This window comes from Sturnira hondurensis, unplaced genomic scaffold, assembly GCF_014824575.4.
Source record: "Sturnira hondurensis isolate 20B ecotype Veracruz unplaced genomic scaffold, ASM1482457v3 Scaffold0016663, whole genome shotgun sequence".
Classification (NCBI taxonomy): Eukaryota; Metazoa; Chordata; class Mammalia; order Chiroptera; family Phyllostomidae; genus Sturnira; species Sturnira hondurensis.
The window spans coordinates 5,822,208-5,849,614 of NW_028089294.1; the positions used below are offsets into that span (position 1 = coordinate 5,822,208).

General features: G+C 36.8%; 1 protein-coding gene across 2 annotated transcripts in view; it reads right to left on the reverse strand.

Moving 5' to 3' along the window:
- Window positions 1-27,407, reverse strand: part of SRBD1 (S1 RNA binding domain 1) — a 181,021-nt gene that overhangs the window by 110,446 nt on the left and 43,168 nt on the right. For both annotated transcript variants that reach the window (XM_037066637.1, XM_037066636.1), the window contains exons 12-14: window positions 26,458-26,615; window positions 20,359-20,449; window positions 19,478-19,585 (exon numbers count right to left, since the gene is read on the reverse strand). In XM_037066637.1, coding sequence (XP_036922532.1) covers window positions 19,478-19,585; window positions 20,359-20,449; window positions 26,458-26,615 — 357 coding nt within the window. The remainder of the gene's footprint in view (window positions 1-19,477; window positions 19,586-20,358; window positions 20,450-26,457; window positions 26,616-27,407) is intronic.

Sequence of the window (27,407 nt, forward strand, 5' to 3'; positions counted from 1 at the left end):
GATTTTCAACTCTAGAAAATTTTTGACACCTACATGTAGTGTGTTTTTCTTCCAAGAGGAGAGAATTCATCTCTGCTATATACAGCACTAGAGTACTCTTCCAGTACTTTTACATGTTAACTCTCTTAATCCTTGCAACAAACTCATAAAGTTGCCCTTCATGTTTAAAAAAGATACATCTAGCCCTGGCCAGGTTACTCAGTTGGATGAAGCCTCATCCCGTACACCAAAAGGTTGAGGGTTCCATTCCCGGACAAGGCACATACCTGAGTCGCAGGTTCCATCCCTGGTCCGAGTACATATGGGAGGCAACCAATGGCATGCTCTCTCTCTCACTTTCTCTCTCTCCCCCTTCCTCTCTCTAAAACCAATAAACACATCCTCAGATGAGGATTTGAAAAAAAAGATCTATCTAGAACATGAGACACAGAAAGGACAAAAGTAAAAGAATAAAAAAACACATTCCAGTCCAAAAAAAGAGTTTCCAGGAAAGGAGGGCCTAAGAAGCAGTCAGTGGTGGGCGGCGCAGGGAAAGCAGCGGGCTCTGCAGCCCCCGCGGTACTTCTGTGCTGGTGCTGGGGTGAGTGAGGTCTGCAGGCTTGTACCTGCTCAAGCCGCAAACCTGGTTTCATTGAACAGCACGTGGGAGACACAAACTACTGAAAGTTGCTTAGGAAGAAACACAATAGTCCCATAATATTGAATTAGTAACAGAGAAACTAGCCACAAAGAAAAAACAGGCCTAGATAGCTTTATCACTAAGTTTGAATAAAAATGAAAAAAAAACAGACAAAAAACCCAATATGAGTTCCTCACAAATTCTTCCAAAATATAGAACATTTCCCAACTCATTCTATGAAACCAATATTATCCTGATGCCAAAAGCAAACCAAGGCAACGCAAGAAAACGACAGGCCAATGTCTCTCATAGGTATGGATAGAGAAATTCTCAACAAAGTATCAGCAAACCAAATCTAGCAACATGAAACAATTATACACCACAACCAAGTAACACTTACCCCAAGCATACAAGGTTGGTTCAGCATCCAAAAATCAACTAACATAATACATCATAGCAACAGAATAAAAGCAAAGCTCACATAATCATCTCCAGAGACAAAGAAAAAACATTTGACAAAACCCAACATCCAGAAAAAAAAAACCCAAAACAAATCCCACATTCTTTCAGGATAAAAAAAAAAAAAGATTAAAAGGAAACCTCCTCAACCAGATAAAGAGCTTATAAAAATAAAATTAACAACTAACATCAGATTTAATGGTTTAAAAAAAACAAAAAAACACTGGATGCATTTCTCCCTGATCAGATTTATTGTTTGAGTAGATATATGCAGGCATGAGATAAAGATTCTGTTCTTGCCACTTCTATTCAACACTGTATTGGAGTTCTAGCCAAGGCACTTAGCTAAATGATAGATAGAAAGATAGATAGATAGATAGAACATCCAGATTGTAAAGATAAAAGAATCTTCCATCTATCATAGATGATATAATCTTATATAGAGAAAATCTCAAGCAATACATTAAAAAAAGGTTAGAACAAATTAACATGTTGAGCAAGGTTGTAAGATAGATAAATTACAAAAATCAGTTACCATTATATTTATATACAGTTGAAACAAACAATCCAAAAATAAAACAAAAAGTCCCATTTATAATATAGCATAATAAAATGCCTAGAAATAAATTTAACACAAAAAATTAAAATTTTGACTTTGAAAACTGTGGTTAAAAAAATTAAAAATTTTTTGGTTAAAAAAATTAACCAAAATGTGGTTAAAAGAATTAAAGACGATCTTAATAAATGGAAAGATCGCACATTCATAGACTGGAAGGCAACACTGGTAAATTGGCAGTCACCCCCAAACTGGTCTACTCGTTCAATACAACCTCTATCACAATGTCAGCTGACTTCTTTGTGAAAACTGACAAGCTGTTTCTGGAATTCGTATGGAATTGAAGAGGATTCTAAATAGCCAAAACAACTCTGAAACATAACAAAATGGAAGACATGCTTCCTGATTTCAAAGCATGCTATAAAAAATGACAATCGGGAGAGTGCGGTGGAGGCACAGCGTAGGCACGTAGATCAATGTAGCGGCACTGGAAGCCCAGAGACATACCTGTCCTTCTTTGGTCAACTGGGTTCCATAAAGGTGCCAAGGTCATCCAGTGAGGAAAGAATAGTTTTTTTCAACAAATGTTACTGGGACAACTGAACTGCATGAAAAAGAAATTGGACTTTTACTATATACCATACATAGAAATTAACTCGAAATGGATCAAAGACTGAGTGTAAAAGCTAAAACTATAGATTCTTAGAAGAAAATGAAGGAGCAAATGTTCATGACCTTGGATTCAGCAATGAATTTTTACATATGACCTCAAAAAACATGACCAACAAAAGAAAAAATTATACTTCATCAAAATTTAAAACTTTGTGCTTCAAATATGATAATCAGGAAAGTAAAAAGACAACCAACCCATAGAATGGAATATTTGCAAAACATTTATCTGATTTGCAACTTGTACCCAGAATTATAAGTAGCTCTTACAATTCAACAAACAGACAAATAACCTAAATAAACACTGAGTAATCTGGGTAGACATTTACCCAAGGAATACATACCAATGGCCAATAAGCATATGAAAAGATGCTAGACATCATTAGTCATAAAAGAAATACCACTTCATACCCACTATGATACCTACAATTTAAAAAATGAAATAGCCCCTACTGGTGTGGCTCAATTGGTTGAGCATCATCCTGTAAAGCAAAAAGTCACCAGTTCGATTCCCAGTCAGGGTACATGCCTGGATTGCCGGTTTAGTTCCCAGCAGAGGCACATTCAAGAGGCAACAGATCAATGTTTCTCTCCCTTTTTCTCTTCCTCCCCCTCTCTCTTGAAATAAATTAATTAAATATTCATTTTTAAAAAGTAAAATAGTAAGTGTGGTGAGGAAGTAGAGAAGTCGGAGCCCTCACATTCTGCCAGTAGGAATGTAAAACGGTGCCGACACTTTGACAGTCTGCCATTCCTCAACCCATTCAGTATATAGTTACCACAGAAATTCCACTCCTAAGTACACACCCCAGTGTATATCCAAGTATATGCACATGTTCATATAGAAATGAAAGTTTACAGCAGCATTATTCATCATAGCACAAGGGTGGAACTAACCCAAATGTGCATCAACTGATGAATACAAAAATACAATGTGGTATAGCCATACAATAGAATATTATTCAGCCACAGAAGAAATAAAGCTCTGATACATGCAACAACATGGGTGAGCCTTGAAAACATCATGCTAAGCAAAAAAAAGAAGGCAGTTACAAGAGACTGCATGTGGCACGATCCCATTCAGAGGAAATGTTCAGGACAGGGGTGTATACAGACAAGTAGGTCAGCGATTGCTTCGGGCCAGGGGAGAAACAGAGGAGTGGGGGAGCAACAGCTAAAGTGGATGCGGTTTCCTTTATGATGATGAAATGCTTTCAAACTGACACTGGGGACTGCTGTACTTACTTGTACAGGTGAATATATTAAAAGTCACTGAACTGCACCTCTCAAATGGGCGAACTGTATGGTGGATGAACTATAACTCAATATATCTGTTATCTAAACAAAATAGGAGAATTAGAATTTTAAAAACAACAAAACTGAAAACAACCCCAAAATCCATCAACTATAAAATAGAAAAATATCCTAGTAATTATTCAACGTAACAGTGAAAATGAATGAATCAGTTACACATATCAAAATGAATAAAATGACAAAACAACCTTAAGTTTAAACAAAAGCAACTCACAGAACACATGCAGTAGAGCTCGAATCACCGCAGAGGAGCCGCCAGGTAAAACAGCAACGGCAAGGGAAGCACCAGCAGAGCTCAGGAGAGTCTCTTACAAGAATATCTCTGGAGGGGGAACGAGGTGCAGGAGAAACAGGTCTTCAAAAGCACAGACAAGGTCGCAAGTCACAAGCTGAATGGTGAGGACACAGGTCATTTAACCATTGTTACTACAGTTAATCACAAGTCATTATTATTTAAATGATGGTCTTTTTTATTTGTATGGTACATTTTTGAATCTCTTTAAATGTACAGATAACATTCCAGGTTTTAATCTGGAAAACATACCTTTCATTTTTTTGTTTCTTTCACAACAATTACGCAAGTGCTTTGTGCATAGAAGGATCGATCATGTGTGTGTGTATAAATATATATACATACTCCCTACATATCTATGCGCAGGGGGGAGGGGTTAATTTGTTTAAAATCAATTTGAATTTTTGAGTACCAACATGGGAGGAAATAATGAACAAGGTACTCTTCTATAAAAATGAACGACACGTCCCTAGTCATAAACAATTATCCCAGTAACAGCTACATAAATGGCTGCAGTATAAAGAAGGCTATATTTTAAGTGTCATGGTAGAAATATATAGAGTTTCATAGGAAGACAGAACAAGGCAAGATTAATTCTAACTGCAGACACCAAAGAGAATTTCCTGGAGGATGTGACACCTGAGACATGCTCTGAAGTACAGATAAGACTGTGACAGGCAGAGGATGAGAAAAGGTATTTCATGGGAAGACAACAGTATGAACAATAATAATTATTATCCTACACACTTATCAGTTAAAATAAAAATAGTAGCTTCTGACATTTATTGGTTACATACCATTTGCCAAGCATTATTCTAAATATTTTTAAAATGTATTACCCCATTTAATCTTCACCAAAATTCTGTGGTCGATCCTATTATTACCCCCACTTCAGAGACAAAGGGGCAGAGAGACTTGAGTAACTTGACTATGGCAGTAAGGGATGAAGTCATAATTTGAACCAGGCTCTACATCCCATGTTCTTAACTACAAAAGGGGTAGAAGAAAGAAGCCTACACATGTTCAAAGAACCAATATTCCAATTTACCTGGCATAAAGATTTATTGGTACCAGAGGATACTTCCTACGAGGGCAAAGGGCACTTAAGTGGAATCCACTGAAAACAAGAACCAAAATTTCACTGTTCATAACAGAAGTAGATGAGGGGAAGATTTAAATAAGGCTACCTTGAAAGATAAAACAAAATACTAAAATAAATTTGCCTTAGCTTATATTTAATAAAACATGAGCGTATAAATTATAAATGTGCTAATTCTTACCACAATAAATAAATTGATGATTACCGGTATATGTATTATTTTTGTTGATTGTATAATTCCTTAATGAATGGCATCAATGGCTTGATGCAAAGATAACTAGGCAAACTCAGCTTATGAAAGCCTGAATGATAAGCACCTTGTCTTGGGTTGGCTCGGGAGTATCAAGAGATTATATTAGAAAAGTAACTTGAGGCCAGCTCATGAAAGGCTTAAAATCTCAAGGGAAGAAGGCTAGCCAGCAGGAGACATTGAAGGGAAGAAAAATAGAACAAACATTGCAGATTGAGAGTTAGAATGGAGTACGGGGAAGAATAAGAAATCAAAGATTAGCAATGTTGTGGCCAAGGGAATTGCTAGCCCATCAACAAAGGAGGGGCTCATAAAAGAACAAAAAATACATGAAGAAAATTAGGTTTGGTTGGGAGCAAAAGCAAGGAGTTAAGTTTTGCTGAATCTGAGGCACCAGAGGGTTACTTAAGAGACTGACAGCAAGACACTGAAACTGAGTCCAGATCTCTGGAGAGAACTTAAAATTAGGAATGCAGACTCAGATGCAAAAGATAAAGGCCCAAAAGTGAGTGGAGAAATTACCAAGGAAAAGAAGATACAGAGAGAGGACAAAGGAAATTAAGATAATAATTGGAGCACCGTCTTAGTTTAAAAGTAAGAATAAGTGCAAGGATGCATAGAAAGAATGCTTACCAGAGGCAGAACTAAGATTATTTAATAGGGTGGAAGTTGCATCAGTATATGAAAAGGAGTCCAGATGAGCTGGAGGTTAGAGGAGGCTACTGAACTGGATATAAAATGGCCACTGGGTGAGGTTTTATGAATCTTTGACCCCACGGTGCCTAGCGCAAACCAAAGTACTGAATAAGTATTTGCTGACTATGAATGAGTAAAAGAATTTTGACAGTCAAAGGGAGAGACAGTTATTAGTATAAGAAGATTCTTGAATATCTTAGTGAGGATGACAGTAACTGAAACTATAGGAAGACCTCAGGCTTCTAACAGTGGAGGGGGATTTAACTGAAATATTTCACTCCTGAGTTAACAACAGAAAAAGGATTTTGTATGTACACTAGAGTTTGGTGACAAACTTTCCCCCAGTATATTAAACTCAACAGGACAGGTACATTTTGTATTTTCCACGTAACACAAACAAACCTGACACTTCTAAATAAGGAAAGGTAAAAGAAAGTCAAAGGAAAAAAGTGAGAAGAAAGCAGTAAGAAAATGAAGAAGAGTAGAAGCAAATCAAGCCTGAACGATCTTAAGACACTTCAAAAGTCCAACATGTAGGCCCTGGCTGGTGCACCTCAGTGGATTGAGCACGGGCCTGCGAACCAAAGGATCGCGGTTCAGTTCCCAGTTAGGGCACATGCCTGGGTTGCAGGCCAGTTCCCAGCAGGGGATGTATGAGAGGCAACCATACATTGATATTTCTCTCCCTCTCTCCTTCCCTTCCCCTCTAATGATAAATAAATAAAATCTTAAAAAATAAATAAATAAAAATAAAATCATAATAAAATCTTAAAAAACAAAAGAGTCCAACATGGTCCTGGCTTTCTTTATCTACTTCTCATAGCCCCTGCCAAACACCAGGGAGAAAAAAGCTGTCAAGTTACAAAATCTGAAAATTTGAGCAGAGGTCCTTAACATCTTCCCAGTCTTTCTGTATTCAGTTATTAAAAAGACTAATTTTTTGGTAGAAATTTTAATTATTCCTTTTATCACCAAAGTCTAAACAGCCTAAAAGTAGCATTTCATATTGAGAATCAGATATAGAATCTCCCAAAGGGTTTGAGAATCAGCACTCCCCACACACACACCAAGAAAGAGCAGAGAGAAGAAAGAAAATAGGTATCCAAGTTCCTTTTATATAACCAGTGAATTTTAATTCAAAATAAGTCTAGGACCTGGAAGAGAAGGAAATCACAATCCTAGAACTTAGGGCATATGGCTTGACTAAAAATGAACATCCTCAAAACATTTACTATTATACACTGAAGACATTACAGAGGATTCTTCATACTCCTCTTCAAAGCATTAGCATTTTGGTCACATCGACATCTGAATTTTGAACCAGGGACACCACCAATATATTACTGAGTGTAATAAAGATAGAAAGTGTAATATGGCCATGATAACGATGGCCATCATGATTTAAACCACACTATCTGAATTCAAACCTCCTGGGAGTGGGGAGGGCAGTCTATCAACTTCTCGAGGTCCCTTGTAGTCCTAGACTGATAAACCTCGTGTGAAAAGGAAAATTAAAAATGATTTGAAGAGTAGAATGTTGAGGCAAATGGGGTAACTAAGTAACCAAATGAATCAGTCAAAAACATACTGATCAACTGCTAAGCTGCTGACTCATTTGCAAACTCAAATTGCTTGCCACTAAGTAACCAATAAACAGCACCTATGACCCTTGGCCATGCTGAGCTTTGTCAATCAAGCTTTAGACTAACTTATAGTTAATATGTTTGAATGATTAAATATACAATGTTGAGCCAATTCACGTGCTTTAACTTGGTACTAATAAGGATACAAAAAAACCTCAGAACCTTAAAAAAATAGGCAAAGCATGAGTCACTCTGTCAACCAAGGATTCCAAAGCTCTCTGCCTTGGGAAAGATAAAACGCTTGCCAAATAAGATCTTGATGACATTTTAGATACTTATTACACTTTGTCTCCCAATTCCCATGACTGTGATGGGTCAGATCCAACTACTAACAGAACATACCCCATATGCAAAAGAAGATGCTATTAAGTGTGCAGGAGAGAGGGGGAAAGGAATTAAAGAAGGTTGCATGAATGGAAGAGTTTTAACTCTTCCAGCTCTCATTCTACTACTGGGTTGGCCAAAAAGTTCGTTTTTTTTCCGTATGATGGCTGTAGTAGCACTTAGTTTAACTTCATTCGAAACAATTTTGTTAGATTGTATTGTGACAGCTGCCATATCAGTGTGCATTAAAAAGAACTTAAAAATTGGTGAATTTTTGTGTAGACAGTTTAATATTGAAGATGGAAGAAAATAACCAACCTTTTTGGCATATTATGCTTTACTATTTCAAGAAAGGGAAAAAGGCAACTGAAATGCAAAAAAAAAAAAAAAAAAGAAGATTTGTGCAGTGTGTAGAGAAGGTGCCGTGACTGATGGAACAGGTCAAAAGCGGTTTGAGAAGTTTCCTCCTAGAGATTTTTTGCTGGATGATGCTCCAGTCGGGTAGACCAGGCGAAGTTGATAGCAATAAAACCGAGACATTAACTGAGAACAATCAACATTCTACTATGCGGAACATAGGCAACATACTCAGACATACTCAAAATATCCAAATCAATGAAGTTATTGGTGAAAATGAAAAACATCTTTAATTTTACAGTAAAAACTATAGACTTTCTGGCCAACCCAATACCTGTTTCCTAATACCTAAGTATTCTTTCAATCCCAGTTCAATTTTCCTAATGCCTGGGATGAGCCATATACCCTATGGCAATGGCAGCAACAAGTACTGCGTTTCCTATACCAACAAATAGGGAAAAGGCACCTCTCCCGCCCCTTCCTTAATCACAAACCCAAACACCACATGAACTGCATGCACTGCTCCCTGCCCACATCTACTAGGCCATCTCCCTTCAGGAGACGTCTGGAGCTCATTCTGTGTTGACAGAATGGTCTTTTGAAAATATCTATCTGCTTTCCTTGAAAAGAAAAGACCATTACCAAACTCCTCTGCATCAGCTGTCATGTTGATTTCTTATACATTATAGGCCACAGACTTTAGTTCAATATATCACCAAGATGAGGTCTGGGTTGAAATTTATTTTCCTGCCATTTATGAATAAAAATTAGTTAAGTAGGTAGGTGTAAACAAAACCACAGAATATCAAGAAGATATGCTATTTTTAAAGCATTTTAATTCTACAAATGCATTTTAACAAATATTAACTAGGAAAAGTTTTTATTATAATAGACTGTAAAAGACAGAAGCCAAGGTTATGTTAGTAAGCTGCAAATAAAGTATAAATTTGAAAGCAAGTTAATTTCATTTTCTAAAGCATTCTGTGATTTCTATTTTCACTATTCATATTCAGATAGTTCTATGATAAAGAGATTAGGAATAAACCTATAATTCTTGTGATTATCTAAAGTGCAAAACGCTTTTAACTATTTTTTCTGAACTAAGGAGAAACATCCAACAGATATTTATGAAACATGAAGGAACCAGAGTTTCAAAACTGAGTTACAAGAAGTTCTACCCCTGCATACTCAACCTAGAATGGACGACAGCTTCTAAAACACGTGTTTGGGGGAAAATAAATATCCCACAATACAAATGGCAAGACTTCTCTGAGTCCTGCTCCCTTGGTTCTTAAGACTCAGTTTCCCATGTCACTGTGTTTAAAAGCTCTTTCTTAGATGGTTCAGTAAAGAATAAACAGGCTGTGCAGTTAAAGCAGTGAAACAACTTCTGACTAAGACCCTGACATCGCCTTTTATTCTTTCTCTCACAGAGGTTAGATGAACTTTCTCTGGCAGCCCTCTTCGATCTCCTCCTACCCAGGAGGAGGGCCTCCTCACCCTAATCATAAGTGCTGCATTGCACTGAAAAAAAAAAAAAAACCCACAACACACTGGACCCACAGAAAAACACAAAAACAAGTCATCTTGTGAGAACAGTTGAAAAAGAGTATGTCCTTAAATCCTCATGGACTCTCTTCCCTGGCTAACTTTGCCACCCACCCACCATCACCACCACCACCACCATGCCCCCACCACCCTGTCTTGAAGTAACTGCTTTAAATTTCTTTTAGTGAGGCAAGCAATAGCTTGTACAAGGATGCAAACCAGCTGAACATTTGACAGAGAGTGTTAAATACCAGGGAATTCCTATCCACCATTTTACTTTAAGAGGTACTTTGATGTTGGCTATCTTTCATGTACCTCTTTCACGGCACATTAATAAAGAAAACGAAGCTGAAGGAAATCAAGTCCCAAGGTCACATCTAGAGTTACAGCACTGTAGGTACCTGATGAAATACGGATTAATGCTGCCTGAGTAGTGAACAAATAAAAGCACCTCTACCCACCAATCAGGCAAGTTTTGCAAGTGCTTCTGAACTTTCTTCTTCAACTAGACCTGAGACATCTTTAATCCCCCATGCGCCTAAAACCTAATTATCATAATGTGAACCCAAATGTTAGGATCTCTTCAAAATGCAAGTGCTGTGAAGCGGAAAAGTAATGGGAATTAAGCTGGGTGTAACCTTAGAAATGTACGGATGTGGGGAACTTGAAAGTGGTATTTCAATAAGTCAGGAAAGCATAATACAAAGATTTAGCCACATAAAATACATTGGAATCAAAAGAGTTCCCCCTCAAAAAAAATATATATATATATAACACAAATAAGGTGGATTCAAGAACTCCTTTTTGCAAGTATCAAATTTTGGCCAGAGAATCTTCAATCCAATATAACCAAATGAAAAGGATCTCAACAACAAAGGATTCTAGCAATTTTGCATTCTTCTAGTGCAATTGAAATGAGAGACAAAACCAAAGTATTCTGTACAACCCAAACAGATCTAATTTTAAAAAAAAAACACTTAAATCTTCCCCAATAATCAGCTGAATACACTTTTAAAGGTTTAGGCTAAAGATGATAAAAAAAAAAGCAAGTTATTAAATGCCTAAGAAAAGAGGAAAATATGACTCAGAAGAGACCAAAGCATTAACAATCTCAAGGTAAAACTTATTCCATTAGAAATCTATTGATAATGCAGTCTTATCCCTTACACATCTAATTTATTCTAGGGGCTATGATCAAAAAAGAGCTGAAATTACAGCCTATAAATATTGATACATTCATCTTATATTCACTACATGTCTGTGTTCACCACAACGAAGACTGCGGCAATAAATCAAGACTGCACTGGGCCCTAATCAGAGATGGTTAAAGGCCCAAATGATCTACCTACAACCCTATAATAACCTGTACTTGGTTCCAAAATTCACCAAGTACACTATTTATGAAAAGGTCTATGTATAATTATTTTACCTACTAGTTTATAAGCATTAGAATATTAAAAACTATTTTTACTATACTGAAGTCTCTATGAAAGCAAATACTATTTATCTGATGTACGCTTTAAGAAACAGCAGAACTATGTATATGAAATTGTGTAGCTCCATTCTTCTTTCAAGATCACATTAAAATGTTAGTTTGTAGGAGGGTCTAGGGGGATCTAAGACTGCACATCCACAAGCTGAGATGGACAAAAAAAACCCCTGTAAAACAATTGTTCAAAATAAGGCACTGTTTCTTCTATCGGTAAAGGTTATCAAAAACACTCATAAAATCCCAAAGTTCATCAGTTATTACCTTAATGCTGAACACATTGTTGTTTAAATTATATTTTAAGTTATTCTATAGCAAATACACTTGTCTAAACAGAACATCTGTTTTGGTTATAATATACCGTATCTTTGGCAAGAACTTGTAATAAAACTAACAAAAACAATCAAGAATCTTTATTGGATCTGGCAACAAAATCAGATTTATAACCAAAACCTTAAGACGAGAAATGACCATCACTGGGCTCTAGGCCAGTTCTAACTGAGTCAATAAACAAAGACCTGCAAGAGGGGCTACAGTTAAAGGGGGCTGGGGGGGGCAGGTTGGGGGAACTCCTGCAGATACTTAAATTGGACTTAGGGATACAGAAACACANTTGTAATAAAACTAACAAAAACAATCAAGAATCTTTATTGGATCTGGCAACAAAATCAGATTTATAACCAAAACCTTAAGACGAGAAATGACCATCACTGGGCTCTAGGCCAGTTCTAATCTGAGTCAATAAACAAAGACCTGCAAGAGGGGCTACAGTTAAAGGGGGCTGGGGGGGCCAGGTTGGGGGAACTCCTGCAGATACTTAAATTGGACTTAGGGATACAGAAACACATGGGTTACAAAACCGGTAAAACATTTTATTCTGATCAGAAACTGTCAAACTGAATCTGAATCCAAACAGTATTTTAAAACCAAACACACACACACACACACACACACAAATTATTCATTCCTATGCCTCCTTTTCAACATACCTCATTATGGTCCATTAAAAAAATATATTTAAAAATATTCTGGCCGTTTGAAAAAAAATAAATTATATTGATATAAAAAGTGTTACTTTAAAATGTATTTAATGTCACAAACATCCCGGAAAAGAAGCCTTACAAACAAGAGCCTAGCGTTTACAATGGTCACGGAAATGGAGTGAGTTTTTCGACACGTGACAGGCAACAAAATCCTAGACCGTCACAGCACACTGTCTCAAGCCTTCGCTGTAGAAAGAAGTGAGACAAATACTATATCATCTTACCTTGTTATTAAGCGTGAGAGTCAAACTGACATCCAAAAAATAATTGAGGTTGCCCTAAGTTCCAAGACTAATTCATGGCCTTCATCACTACTAGAAGCAAAGAAACTGACTTTACACTCCACATGTAAAACTCAAATTATTGCAGTAGTCAGAAATAAATAACAGCAATTTTAACTTCACAACATAATAAGCTTTATACATAGCTAGATACATATTAAGTTGTATAGCTAATCTTAACGATGGTCAAGAACTAAATTTCTTTAAACCGAAAGAAATCAGGGGCCAGGTGGTTCAGGACATGGGAAATCTGCTGCAGGTTCCTGTGGTGGAATCTCCCTCAGTTGGGATTCAAGGAAACCCCAGTATCAGCCCAACAAAATCTCTACTGAAAATCCCTTCTAGCACCCCAAAAGCCTTGTTATAGTGAAGTGCATCTTGTTAGGTTTGATGCAACAACTCACGTATTTCAAAATATTTTCTTACCCGGATTCTAATAAACCTCAATGTCCACAAACTTGAAATGCATGCCTCCAAACCTTCTAAATTACTAATTAAACATTAATTAATACAGCGTCTGCAGCAGGCCCCTACAGATCTCATGCCAGACGTTAATCCATTAGATAACCAGCATCTTTGTGATAACACCCTAACCCAGTCTGTTCATTCTATAGCTTCTCCAGAAGGGTGGCAAGAAACTATCAAAAGATACACTAAAATCTAGATGTATCTACCAGTCTAGTTTTCCTAACAAAAATAAAATGGGAAAAGACCAAAATGTTTATTTATGAGAAACCCATGCTAGCCCTGGCTGGGTTGCTCAGTTGCTTAGAGTGTCGTCCTGCACACCAGAAGGTTGTGGGTTCAATGGCTGGCCAGAGCAAATACAGGAGGCAGCCAAGCAACGTGTCTCCCTCACATCAATGTTTCTCTCTTGCTTTCTTTCTGTCTCTCTGTCTCTTTCTCTCTAAAATCAATAAACATATATCCTTGGGTAAAGATTTTTTAAAAAACAGGTATGTGGTACAGGACTTGTATTCAGAATAAATATAAAATACCCTTACTCAATGACAGGAAGAAAAATAATCCAATTTTTAAGTGGGAAGAATATTTAGACAGACATTTTACCAAAGAAGATATATAATGGCAAAAAAACACAAAGATGCTCAACCTCGCTAATTGCTAGGGAATGTATTGAAAACCTCAGTGAGCTATCACTGTACCACCCCTAGGGCAGCTACATTTAGATAACTGACCATACCAAGCAGACATAAAAGTACAAGGTGAGCCCTGGCTGGTGTAGCTCAGTGGATTGAGTGCAGGCCTGTGAACCAGAGGGTCGCAGTTCGATTCCCAGTCAGGGCACATGCCTGGGTTGCAGGCCAGTTCCTGGCAGGGGATACACGATACATTGTGTGTCCCGGGCAGAGTCAACCATACACTGATATTTCTCTCCCTCTCTCCTTCCCTTCCCCTCTAAAAATAAATAAATAAAATTTTTTTTAAAAAAGTACAAGGTGAAGCAGCAAGTGCTGATGCAGAAGCTGTAGCAAGTTTTCCAGAAGATCAAGCTTAGACAGTTAATGAAGGTGGCTGTGCTCAACAACAGATTTTCAGTCCGTACAAAACAACCTTCTACTGGAAGAAGATGCCATCTACAACGTTCATGACTAGAGAGCAGAAGTCAATACCTGGCTTCAAAGCTTCAAAGGACAGGCTGGCTCTCTGGTTAGGGACTAATGCAGCCAGTGACTTTAAGTTGAAGCCAATGCTCATTAACCATTTCAAAACTCCTAGAGCCCTTAAGAATTATGCTAAATCTACTCTGCCTGTCCTCTATAAATGGAACAACAAGTCCTGGATGATAGTACGTCTGTTTACAACATGGTTTACTGAATATTTCAAGCCCATTATTGAGACCGAGTGCTCAGAAAAAAGATTCCTTTCACATCTACAAAATATCACATCTACAGAGAAATCGTTCCTCAGAGGAGGAGTTAATAGATGTGACAAACTTCATCATTGTCTTATTTTAAGAAATTGCTACAACTATAGTCAGCAGCCATTAACATCGAGGCAAAGCCCTCTACAAGCAAAAAGATTACGACTTGCTGAAGGCTCAGATGATGGCATTTTTCAGGGCTAAAGTATATTTTAATTAAGGTATGGACACAGTTTTTTCAGAAACACTATTGCACACTCAACAGACTACAGTGTAGTGTAACCAAAATATTCACCTTGGTGGTCTGGAACCAACCTGCAATACTCCAAGGGCTGCTTGTATCTACAGTACAACATTTTTAAATATGCTCTAAAATATAAATAACATCTGAGGTAATAGTATATCCTACCACTTACCTATACTTTTATGCCATTATTCTTTAAAGAAGTCATGTGTGTTTTTTTTTAATTTTAAGACAAAAGACTTTCATTAGCTTCACTATCAGGCATTTTTCACAAATGAGTTAGACCTCGAGGCTCAAGCTATTCCCTTCAATTTAGTTAGACTCGGAAAGCATATCAACTTATTCCAAGAAACTAAGTTATAATTACTCAAATTATATTTTCCTGCTAGTAAATGGCTGATATCCTACTGTAATGAAAAAAGAAAGAGGTCCAATGTGTATTCTCGGATGTCTAGCACAAACCCTCACTTCTAATGAGACGTAGCAATCCACTGTTCTGTCATTGGCCAAGCCCTTGGTCATTGAAAACCACACCCCCAACCTTCCACTGCAGAGCCCCTCCCCTTTTCTCATTCTTTCGTTATATGCACACCACACCTTCTTGTTCCATACTATTTTCTAATTTGTTCACTATCTTAATGAACAAGGTAATTAGGAAGCAAAATTAATTTCTTTATTTGCCTGTTCAAAGCCATTTATGTATTGCAGCTTTCAGAGTAGAAACATTAAGCACAGGATATGAATTAACAGCACAAAATTTTCTTTTCCCTTTTCTGCTTCCAGGTTCTAAGTGGTCTCATGTATCTGTGATTCTCCAGAATGCATTCAGTGCTATGATTTCTAGCAATGTTTCCACTCTCAGCATAAATCATAATACTTGTAGTTGAAAAACAGGCAGCAAATAGTAAAGATCACTATTAATTCTTTTACACTTCATTAAATACATATATAACTGTAAGCATGCAATAGTTCCATTTCAGAAATAATTTATCTTTGGCAAAATCTAAGTCTATAATCTGCCAAGTGTGAATTTCAGTATAATGGAAAAGTAGAGAAAATAGTAAGTCATAGATTTACCAAAGCATTAGGCAGAGGGGAAATATTCCGTAATTGCGCACACAGTAATTCTGGTCAATGGTCTTGTAAAGAATTGTCTTGTTAAAAATACAACTGACCCTTGAACAACGTGGGTTTGAACTACACAAGCACATTTGCATAGAGATTTTTTTTCAATAAATACCTACACTGTTTTCAATCCATGGCTGGGAGTCTGCAAATGCCAGGGACGAATTTATGCACTGATCTATGCCATTTTACATAGAGAACCTGAGCATCGACTGATTTTGGTGTCTGCAAGGGTCTTGGAACCAATCCCGTGTGGATATCAGCGGACAATTTAAGTTTTTAGGGAGTCAAATGTTACATGTGGATTTTCAGCCACAGAAGGGTTAGAGGCCCTACACCCTGTGTTGTTCAAGGGCCAACTATAGTTTCACCCTTAACATTTAACAATTTGAAATCCTAAGTACTTATTGATATGGACCTGTAAGTACAGAAATATGCTTAATATCAAGGAAGTAGAAATAAATAAAATTCATTTCCCTAAGTTAAGAAAGTTTCAATGTAACAGAAACCAGATACATGGAATACAAATACAATTGTCTCATAAGGAGCTAGGTATTTCTACATTTCCATAAACGCTACCATTGCTACATGAAAGAAACCACTATTGTTTACAAAAAGGAAAATGGATAAAAATGCAGAAAACACAAAGAATAACAATTTTACATGAATGAACACAAGGACTAAGCTATTCAAAAAATAAAATGAGTACCTACTATGTGCCAGAGTAAAATAGCAAATCACTGTAGCAAATACTTAAATGACATGTATGATATTGTAAAATTTCTTTTTACAAACACTTGAACATGTGTGACTAAGTCTTAGCATAGTTACATTCCACAACTTAATTCCAGTTTTTTTCCTCATTTGGAAATTGAGATATGAAGTTTTGAATGAGATCCCCATATTACACAATGAGGCAAAAGTAGGTTTACATTTGCTCATATGGAATATAATGACAAAACCAGAATACACTGTGTTTTCGTGTATTCACAACTATCAGCCTCCTTTTGCCCCACCGTGTCTGTAAGTACCAAAGTTTGTAAGGTATGATAAGGACAGAAAGAGCCTCGCGCTAGAGGAAGTTGCCTGGGTAGACCAGGGTGCACGGTGCTAACAGCTAAGTCACGGTGTATGTTAGCCTTCAGCAGATCTGTCCAGACAAACCGTGTGGGAGGGACAGAGGGAATGCGCTGCAGGACGTGCCAGGACAAGGTTTTTCAGGAGGAGTAAACGGCAGGATTACAAGAATGCACACCAGATTACATGCTGAGGAAGTGCGAACAATTTCTGCCACCGAAAGCATGAAAATGTCAACTAAAACAGAGTTTGCAATGTAACTTCAAAATGTTAGCGGACAGAATATGGCTTTCTCATAAAGGCACAGTGAACCGGCAAAATGATAAGATGAAATCAAATAGCTGATTTTCCTAAAACTCCCAATAAATTCTGATTTGTTACTTACATTATTTAAGGAATTCAAAAGCTCGTAAAAATATTAGCAAATACATCCCAACAGGACCTTAAAAGAATAATACACTATTACAAAATGGAGTGCAAATACAATTGCAAAGATAGTTCTATTATAGAAAATCTACTACGATTTTGCATACTCATTGATCAAAATAGAAAAAAAATCTCAGATTATAGCAAAATTCTGAAAAACCATAAATGCTGCTTTTCGTTCTTGAGTTTAAAACGCAATAAAATAGTAATCAATATTTTTAAAACACTTATAAATAAGATTTTTTGCGTTAAATGTTTTAAACATATACAAAAGGCAGCACTGAACTCCAGGGAGACACTAGGAGTGATCCCTTCAAAGTAGGAGTTCCACTATCATTATTACTCAACGGAGTGTCAAAGACACTGCATGATATCATTAAACAAGAGAAGAAAATGCATCACCTTGTGCAGATGACATGACATATATCTACAAATACAAGAGAAGCAACTGAAAAATTCAATATAAACAATGAAAGAAGTCTACTGTATCTGGGGAACAAAATTAACATAAAAAAAAACAGTGCGCCTTTATACAGATATAAAGTCATGTAATAAATTAACTTTAATAGAAACAGAAGAAAAGAGATAAACTTGTATTTTAATACAAGAAAGTTTTAATACTTAATATATGATAATTACAAGGAAAACTTCAAAACGCAGCCGAAAGCAAAAGCAGTCCCCATTTGAATGATAAAGGGAACTGAAGCTCAGAGAGGCTGAGTAACTCTCACAGACTAGCACAGCTAGTGACCAGTAACAACAAAAGCACCCGGGTGCGCCCAATGCCAAGGCTCCCTTCCTCTTTCCACTATAATCACTGCTGAAAATCCAATAAAGGGGTTAGTTCAGATGAAATTTAAGAAGTCTTCACTATGTAATATTTTTAATGATTTGGAAGTTCTATTTATAGTGGCTATAAAAGTACCCAAGATATTTATAGCAAATTAATGCAAGTAAGTAAAAAAGAAATCAGAGTATCTGTCTGAAATCAAGGGAATCAGCTACGTCAGGTGCTTGTGTGAGATTCTCAAAAGCACAGGGCACACATGTGCAGCTCCTAGAAGACGGAAAGTCCACAGTCATCTCCAAACCAACCTGACCAAGGTGAAGCAAGAGGCAGAGGGAAAAGGCTGAGGTGGACTTTGCAGTCTGGTGCTTTCCTAAACCATGACCCCATGGCACCTGCAGTGGACCCTGTAACTCCCATCGGTTACCCTGAGTTCGTTTTCCGACACCTTGACATACTCTCGGCACACAGAATGCTACACTAAACACAAGGCCCCTCTTTTCCGCCCTTCCTAAATGGGCGGCAGAACTCTTCTGGTGTTGGTTGCGGTTTTTGTCTTGTTCTGTTGATGCTGTCAGCAGACACACACTCATTTGTTCAGTGTACTTTTCGGAAAGCGGCAGGAGATGGCTTTTATGTGTTCTCCCCTAAATACTAGACCTTTATAACCACCCTATCTCCTAGAATTAAACCCTTTCGGAATTAATGTTGTACAATAGTCTGGAAAAGGGAAGCATGGCTATTTGAGTTTCAAAGGGAAAGTGAGAAAACAACGGTAAATGAAAGCAGAACTACTACAGGGGCAAGAATGGACAAACGGGTAATGCGCACCTACAGGTTAACTGTAGGCCCACATAAAATGAAAGCTTGTGATAAAGAGACAAACAATAAAGGAACTTTAGAAATGCTTTTAATTTATAATACTTACCTTGGCTCTCAGTTCTGAAGGCCAATGATTCACAGGCATCAAAACTTGGGGAGAAGAAGGCTAAGTTATCCAGTCCTGCTTATTAGTCCATCAAGGGCCCTCACACAGTGTAAAACCAGGGCAGTCCCATGAAACCAAGTAAGCCCTAACTGGCAGCTCCTCTGAGAAGTTTCAGGATACCGAAACTCAAATTTCTGCCACAGACAGACACTCCACATTGTACTGGGAAGCTCTCATAAACATCAAGAGGTGGTTTCAGGCAGAACAAGATGTGTATCTTTTTTAAAAGGTGGGTGGGGGAGAAAACATCACAGAAGGAATTGAGTTCTTTTGCCTTCCAAGGAAAACAAACATTCCTAACATCCTTACCAGTAAACAACATCCAGTGGTGCAAAGTAATTTTTCATTATCAGGTCAGCAAAGTAAGCTTCTGTTTCCCGGCAGGCAGTTCCATTTCCAATCACCACTGTGCTGCAGCTTCAAAGGAGAAACAGGAGGAGACACTGGGTGAGCCCAAGGCGTGCTTCCATATCAATGAGAAGAAAAGGTACAGAATGCACACATACTACTGGCCAATGCCCGTACTCTCCATCTATCCATGAGACTTTGCCACTGTTTCACAAGGGAGACAGACATAGGAAAAATAAAAAATACCGCCTCTTCATTTGGTACTGCAGTCAGTGGAGAAAGATTTTACTGTCACACACCTCAAGAACAGTCAGTTTTCTTCCCAGATAGCAAGCACCAAATTTAGTAACGGTTAAGTGAATCTAAGCCATAATAATTAAGTGAATCTAAGCCATAATAATTCATCATTATGGCTGAATTCAGTATTATAGCCGAATTATGTGATAGACTGTCAAATAATTTTGATAGGTTGTCAACTGGAACATCCATTCTTCAGACCCATGAGGAAGGAAGGAAGGAAGGAAGGAAGGAAGGACGGATAGAAGGAAGGAAGGGGAAAAAGAAAAGGAAGAAGAAAGTACAGGCCCAAACAGAAAAATTAAATGCTCATTTTGCTCAAATTACCCACTTTGTTCAGTGAAGGTGGCAGAGGAAGGGAGGAGAGCTCCTCTGGAGCCTCCAAATGCAGGGCTCTCCAGCAATTTGCCCCAGCCTTGTTTTACTCCGCTCCTTCTCCCTCCCCAAGGCACTGCCCGTGGCCCCTCCCTCCAAATTAGGGGCTTCAAAGGTATCTCTGATTGGCTGAGCAACTGAAGGGCTCAAAAGGTTACTTATTTTCTTACTTGAAATTCAGCAAAAGCCTCTTTATTTTCTCTGCCTCTTGGAAGCCTCGTCCACAATGCAAGTAAACCACATCAGTATGAAGTATTTGACCTTAGGAAAAAATGAAAAAGAATAAGCCAATTTATAAGGCATTACAAAACCTAACACACCAATGATTTTGGCCAGTTAAAACAGGAAAGGGAGCTGGTTTGTCTTCTGCAATGCAGTCTGAATCATCCATATTCACTAAATCAGATTCTCCCTAAGCACGAGGAAGTTTTGTTCCTTCCAAAGTTACGAGGACTCTATTTTGCTACATAAATCCGTTATTAAGGGTTTGAGGCCCTGATTTTCTGCATTGCAGAAAAAATTATTAATTTGTAATAATACTTAAGATCAATAACAGTAAAAGCTAACATTTACTGAATATTTACTATATATAAAATAAGTGATATTTTTATGTCTCCTTTGGGTTGTAGATACATGAATAACTTCTTTCATGTATAATTTCTCAGCTGCATACTTATGAATGGTGAACTTTTCTGTACTGTATTTTAGCTAAAAATATACTAAAAAAGTTGAGGATACCTAAAGAATAGAAATAATAGTTAGTTAGGTGACTAACTTAGGAAGTTAGGAAAAGAGCAATAGAATAATCTCGAAGAAAGTGGAAGGTGGCAAATAATAAAGTTAAAAGCAGAAATTAATAATAAAATTTAAAAAATTTAAATCATAGAAGACCAATGAAGTTTAATATTTAACAGCACTTATTAGGGACTTTTTTAACAGCACTAACAGCACTTTTTTAGCAATACCACCCAGGAAAAAGAAAGGATAAAACATGCAACTAGCTGTACTAAAAATAAAAAATATTAAGTACAAATTCAGAACAGATTTAAATGATAGAGAAACTATTATAAACAACTTTATGTTCATGTAGATTAAATAATGAAATAGCTAAATTCTTGGAAAAGTCTTACTTAACAAAACAGACTGAAGATACCTGTATGTGTGAAATTTTAAAAAATCATCCTATAAAATACAAACACAGGAAAAGTTAAAAGCTATAGGATAGCTCAATAGATGCAGGAAAAAGACATTGATAAAATGCACATCCTATTTATTGTAAAAATGTGTAGCACAAAAAGAGAGCAACAGGGACAGCCAATCAAAACCCTCTCAAAACCCTGGAGGATGAGCAGGCGGGAACAGCCCACCGACTACTATGAAGGCCTTCATTCACCGACATTTCGGTCAGGGGGAGCACAGAGCATCTCATAAAGGAGGAATCCCAAAAACGTCAAAAGGTACTTTGCTGGAAATTGCCACAGGTCTGTTGGAGAACAGAGCTGAAACTGGAGGGGAAGCCCCTGCACACTCCCTTCACAGGTCAGTGCGAAGGCTGCACGGGAAGGACCGGAAAACTGACCTCTAGGAACTCTTGAAACTGAAAGTACAACATCTTCTCAGTACAAAACCCCACAGTGAAGAGAAATTGTTCAAATCATATCCACACTGAGCAAATTAAGGAGAGCGCGAGCAAAGAAAAAAAGTCCAGGTAAAGGGGAAGAAAGCAACACGGAAGCTGATTCCAGAAACTGTAAGATTCTCTCTCAATTTACATAGATACAGAAGTTTTTTTTCTCCATAACTTTAGGAAAAAAACAGAAGTGACAGTTTTAGGGATACACAGCTAGAAAATCATTCATGACCTGCCTGAAGGTTGAGGAACACTAACTAATTTTCTGTAACACTAATCCATCGAAAAGGGTCAGAGTCAATTATCACACAGAACAATTATCTTGAAAAATGAGAAATAAAAAAGACTAGTTTGATGTCCTTGCCCACAAAACAGAAAGAAACTATACGTAATATATAAGAAAAAGCTACAAAATAAATTATAGAAAATAAAATACCAAGTCAGAAATAAAAAACCTCAGAAATGAGATGAGAGAACTCAGGAATGAATTACACATGAAAGAAAGTTATTTCAGAATTGAAATTCTAAACCAAAAGAAACACAAAAATGAATAAATAGTAAATACCTTAAGAGATATAGAAGGTAAAAGTAAGGGAAATTTAAAGTATCAAAACAAGTTAAAAGGTGAAAAAGTTCACCACAGAACTGTAATCTATTTTTTATAAGTATCAAATGAAAATTCCAGAACTTGAAAATATAATAGCTTAAAGAAAAGACTCAAGGGATGAATATAATAAGAGAGAAGACAGCGGAGTAAAAGTATTAAAGCCAATCAATAGAAAATATAACAAAAGAATGGAAAATAGAAAGTTGAAAGGTTTAATATACATTTTATTGGAATTCCAAAAGGAGATGCAAGAATCTCTATAAACCCAAGCAGAACTCATGTCACAAATAATAATAACAACATAAGAAAACTTCTGAAAACCATTAAGAGAAAAATCTCTGCAGGCAAGGGAAATAATAAGATTTTTGGCTGATTTCTCAAGAGAAACCATAGTTAAATGAATGAATGAATGAATGAATCAGACAAAACCAAAAATCTACATCAAATACATGCTGACTGAAAATCTGACTTTGGGTGGTGGGAAACAATGCAATATACAGATAACGTATCATAGAACTGTGTATTTGGAACCTATATGATCTTATTAACCAATGCCACCCCAATAAATATAATTTAAAAATTAAAAACTTAAAAAATAAACCCACAAAAAATGAAATGACATTTTTAAAGTAATGCCAATCCTGAATTATAAACCTCCAAAAATATTCTTCAAAAGTTTTTCTTTTTTTAAAAAAAAACTTAAAAATTTTTCAAGATTTTATTTATTTATTTTTAGAGAGAGAGGAAGGAGGGAGAAAAAGAGGGAAAGTAACATTGATGTGTGAGAGATACATTGACAAGGTGCCTCTCACACAACCCCAACTGGGGACCAGGCCCTTGATCCAGGAATGTGCCCTGACTGGGAATCAAACCAGCAACCTTTTGGTTCTCAGGCCAGCACTCAATCCACTGAGCCACACCAGGCAGGACAGAAACTTTTTCAAACAAAAACTGAGATAGTTTGTCACCAACTGATCCACATGGAAAGTAACAGTCTAGAGTTTTAGGTAGAAAGAAATGATCTCACATAAAAAGTCAAACATAGAAAAAAGTTAAGATTAATAGAAAGGGTAAATATATGAGTAATAGAAAAAACATTTACTGGCCCAAACAATAAAAGTGCCCTGGGTACTCAAAACGTATACTGAGAATTAAAATCTATCACACAGGCACCACCATCAAGGAGGACCATTGCCACTGCAACCAGGTTGGCTTCAGTGCAGATGAGGCCCACAATACTGCTGCATAGTTTATAAATGGGGTTTGGGGTGGAGATTATAATCAACAACACCGACCAATGCAAGCACAGTACAACTATCCTTAGCACATTTAGTTAAGTTGGGAAAAGCCAATAAATATATTGGGACCCACGCAGTGGTCCAGAGGGCTGTGTACGGCTATCACTAAGCCAGCTCATGATTTGGGGTACCACATCTGACAGAGTCGAGACCATAAGATGGGGCAACCAAAGCATGAACTCTGTCATCAATGTTTTTGTGATTGCTATTGTCCTGTGACAGACTAAAAATGTTTGGTCAAAGACATTAACCTAAGATTTTGTCAGTGTATCCTTTCTAAAAAGAATAAGTTACTTATTAATATGCTAGAGGGCAAGTGTGAAGTATGCTTCAAAGCTATCAACAAAATCTGAAATATTTATAAGCAAGCAATCTCATAAGCTGGCAGATGAGCTCACATTCTATACATAATCATTTTTTTCACAAAGCACTTATTTATTTTTGCTATTAAAAATTTTATTAATACTTTTCAGCCCTGGCTGGTGTAGCTCAGTGGATTGAGTGTGGGCCTGCGAACCATACTATCCTGGCTCGATTCCCAGTCAGGGCACATGCCTGGCTTGCAGGCCAGTTCCCAGCAGGGGACTCTTAAGAGGCAACCACACATTGATATTTCTCTCCCTCTCTCCTTCCCTTCCCCTCTAAAGATAAATAAAAAATCTTTAAAAAAATTTTTTATTAATACTTTTTAACTTTTAACTATAAAAATTAAATCATATACAATTACATGAAGGAATATTTGTCAATACAAACTGTTACACCTTACAGTCTTACTTCCTATGTACCTAGTCTTACATTATTATAGTAATAGTACACTTGTAATTTTGTACTTTGTAAGAAGTTTTAATTTTTACTCTTCACAGAATCATTTCAATAGGAAAAATTTAATGGAAAACAAATACGAAGACATGGCATGACATGAAAACATAACCTCACATTTACACCAGCTTTTCACTAATTATGTACCAAACGAGGTAGTGAAATCCATCCAGATAATAAAATTCTCTTTCAGCTCCAAGTTAACAGGGATAAATAAATATATGAACAAAAAAACACTGCAAGGATAAATCTGGAGGAAATAATAATTAGCTAACACTTCTTAATTTTGTATTTCTTCTCTTCAGTTGTACATTATGACTCAGTAATTATTCTTTTTTCTCTCAATTAATATGGTAGTAGCAACTATTGTCAACTTGTTTACATTTTCTGGGAACTGTTAAAACAGTTTTTAAAATTTCAAAATCTTGTATTTACATTTGAGGGAGAATTAAGTCTGGGAACCTTGAACTCCACAGTTACAGTGTATGATGAAAAGTCTCTAACAGCTGCCTCCCAATTCGCACATTCCAGCATGACAAACATGTATTGAGCGCCTGTTAGGAGCAAACTTCTCTGCTAGTCATTATATTTATCAATCTGTTGCTCAAATTCAAGTTTCTTTTGGCACCTGTTCAGTGGGACAACTAACATTTATGTTTGGGGGGAAGTTGTTTCACAAGAGAGGGAAAAGCGAATCTGGTTACCCACGTGGGCGCAAGCTGAATGAAAGCACTTACTGCTCACAGAGAATCATAGCTGCAATTTTAAGAATTGCTCCCAGCAAGTAAAAAAATGCGTAAAATATGCAGCTCTCAGTTAAAGGCCTTATTAGCAGCCGAACTGTACAAGTAGTAAATTTTATCATTGCTTTAGTTACAACCATCTGTAAATAATTTTAAATATGTATGTGGGGTTCTAATTAATTGGAATGAAGTGTAAATTAAAAGTATACAATCATTAGTAGGTTATTGAAAATCTCGGGGCTTATGAAATGTAGTTAAATTTATTTAAAACATAAAAGATGAAAAATTAAGGTACACAGCTGGCCACCAAATGTGAAGCCAATCTGCTATTTAACCTTGAAAACAAAATCAAGTTTGCGTATTACTGTTAACACTAATACATACAGGGAATGGAACCATGATCCATTGAACCTGGGAGGGGACAAAAGCCTGGTGGTAACACTGACAGTATTAAGATACTATTCTTGTAAGAATTCTCTGTGCATGTTTGATATTTTGCTGACCAGCAAAAATTGTTCGGTGTTTGAAAAGAATGTTAAGAAATTTCAAGGGCAGAGTTTATTGCAGTGAACTACATCTTTGGCCCATTGACATTCTTAGTCATTACCTTTGTGTTACTTGTCCCTGCTGGCTTCTGAACCTTCGCGGATCACAGCAGTGAGCAACATATCTGTGCAGTTCAGACTTGTTTTGATTATTGTTACTGAGGCCTGATCTTTAAAACAAAGTAACCAAAACTACCTTGTGAATTTGCTATCAGCTCTGATTCCAGTTACAGTATAATAAACATTATCTTCCTGTGCTATAAAAAAGCAAATACATATAAAATAGATCAATCAATAAATAAATATATAAAGTAAAATGTATCACACGTAAATCCATCACAATAAATAAAAGTTGACAGGCAGACAGAGTTTTTGGAGTCTGACCTCAGTGTGACATCTCCACGGTGACATCGGGAAGAGCATAAATGACAGTAATATATTGAGGATTTTGGTCATCAAATATGACAAATATGAAGTTTGATTCTCTGGTTCCATATCCTTATATATAAGAAAATCATTTTCTAAGATGTGAAAATTAACATTATTTCCAAATCCTCATGAAATATATGACGTGAAACATATGCCCAACCAAATAACTTTAATATACAAGCTGAAAGGTATGCTTACTGGTAGGAGAAATTATAGCTAATTTGCACCCGTGTCTGTAACCAGGGTCCACTCCCATCAAGGTGCGCCCTGGAACGGGGCTCGTTAAAAGGAGCTGACGAAGGTTCCGTCCAAACATCATTACAGATTCCTTCTCTGCATCTGATGTTAGTTTGGCTCTTTAGAAATAGAAAAAGAAAAAGAAAAAAGAGAATGTATTTAGTTTTTCATTCACCCAAATTTTCTTCCAGAAAAACAACAGAATTCATTCTGTACAGTTATTCCTCACAGGAACATTTATTATAACAAAATTTCTAAGAGGGAAAATATACACAAAATTACACTGAGTCTATTTTTGCTAACTGCAGCGACATGTTACCACAAATAATTGTGGTAACAAACCTACCAAGTTCATCATACCCTCACTCCTCTCTGCTCTCCCTGGTACACAAAATCTACACGTATAAACATCTGTGTACGTGAGAGGCACAGGTGTGTGAAGATTGGGACATCACACGATACCAAAGGAAAGTTTGTCGGCAGATTAAAATATAAAGGCGTCCTCAGAGCAGTGTTACTGAGAGTGTTACTACAGAGTCATAAGTTGCCCCTCCATCGATACTTGGTTTACACCTTCCCCTGCCCAATGCCGCCTTCCCACCCATTCCAGTCCCCTGCCCGTCAGTCTCACACTGATGCGATATGACCGCAGGCACTAATGTCAGTCTAGATCCACGACTCGTATAAATAATGTCCCAGTTTTATAAAAAGTTATTAAAAGTCTAACTTTAAAACTCACTCTAGAATAAAAATATGTCTATAATGGAATTTAAGATAATTGTAAACTAAGTTTTACACCATTCATCTACTTAATAAAATTTATTATCTTCTGAAATTCCTAAGAAACTAGAAAAAGTATGTCATCTCTATTAGGCAAGGTTAAAAAACAAATGTATGTCACTGGCCACAAG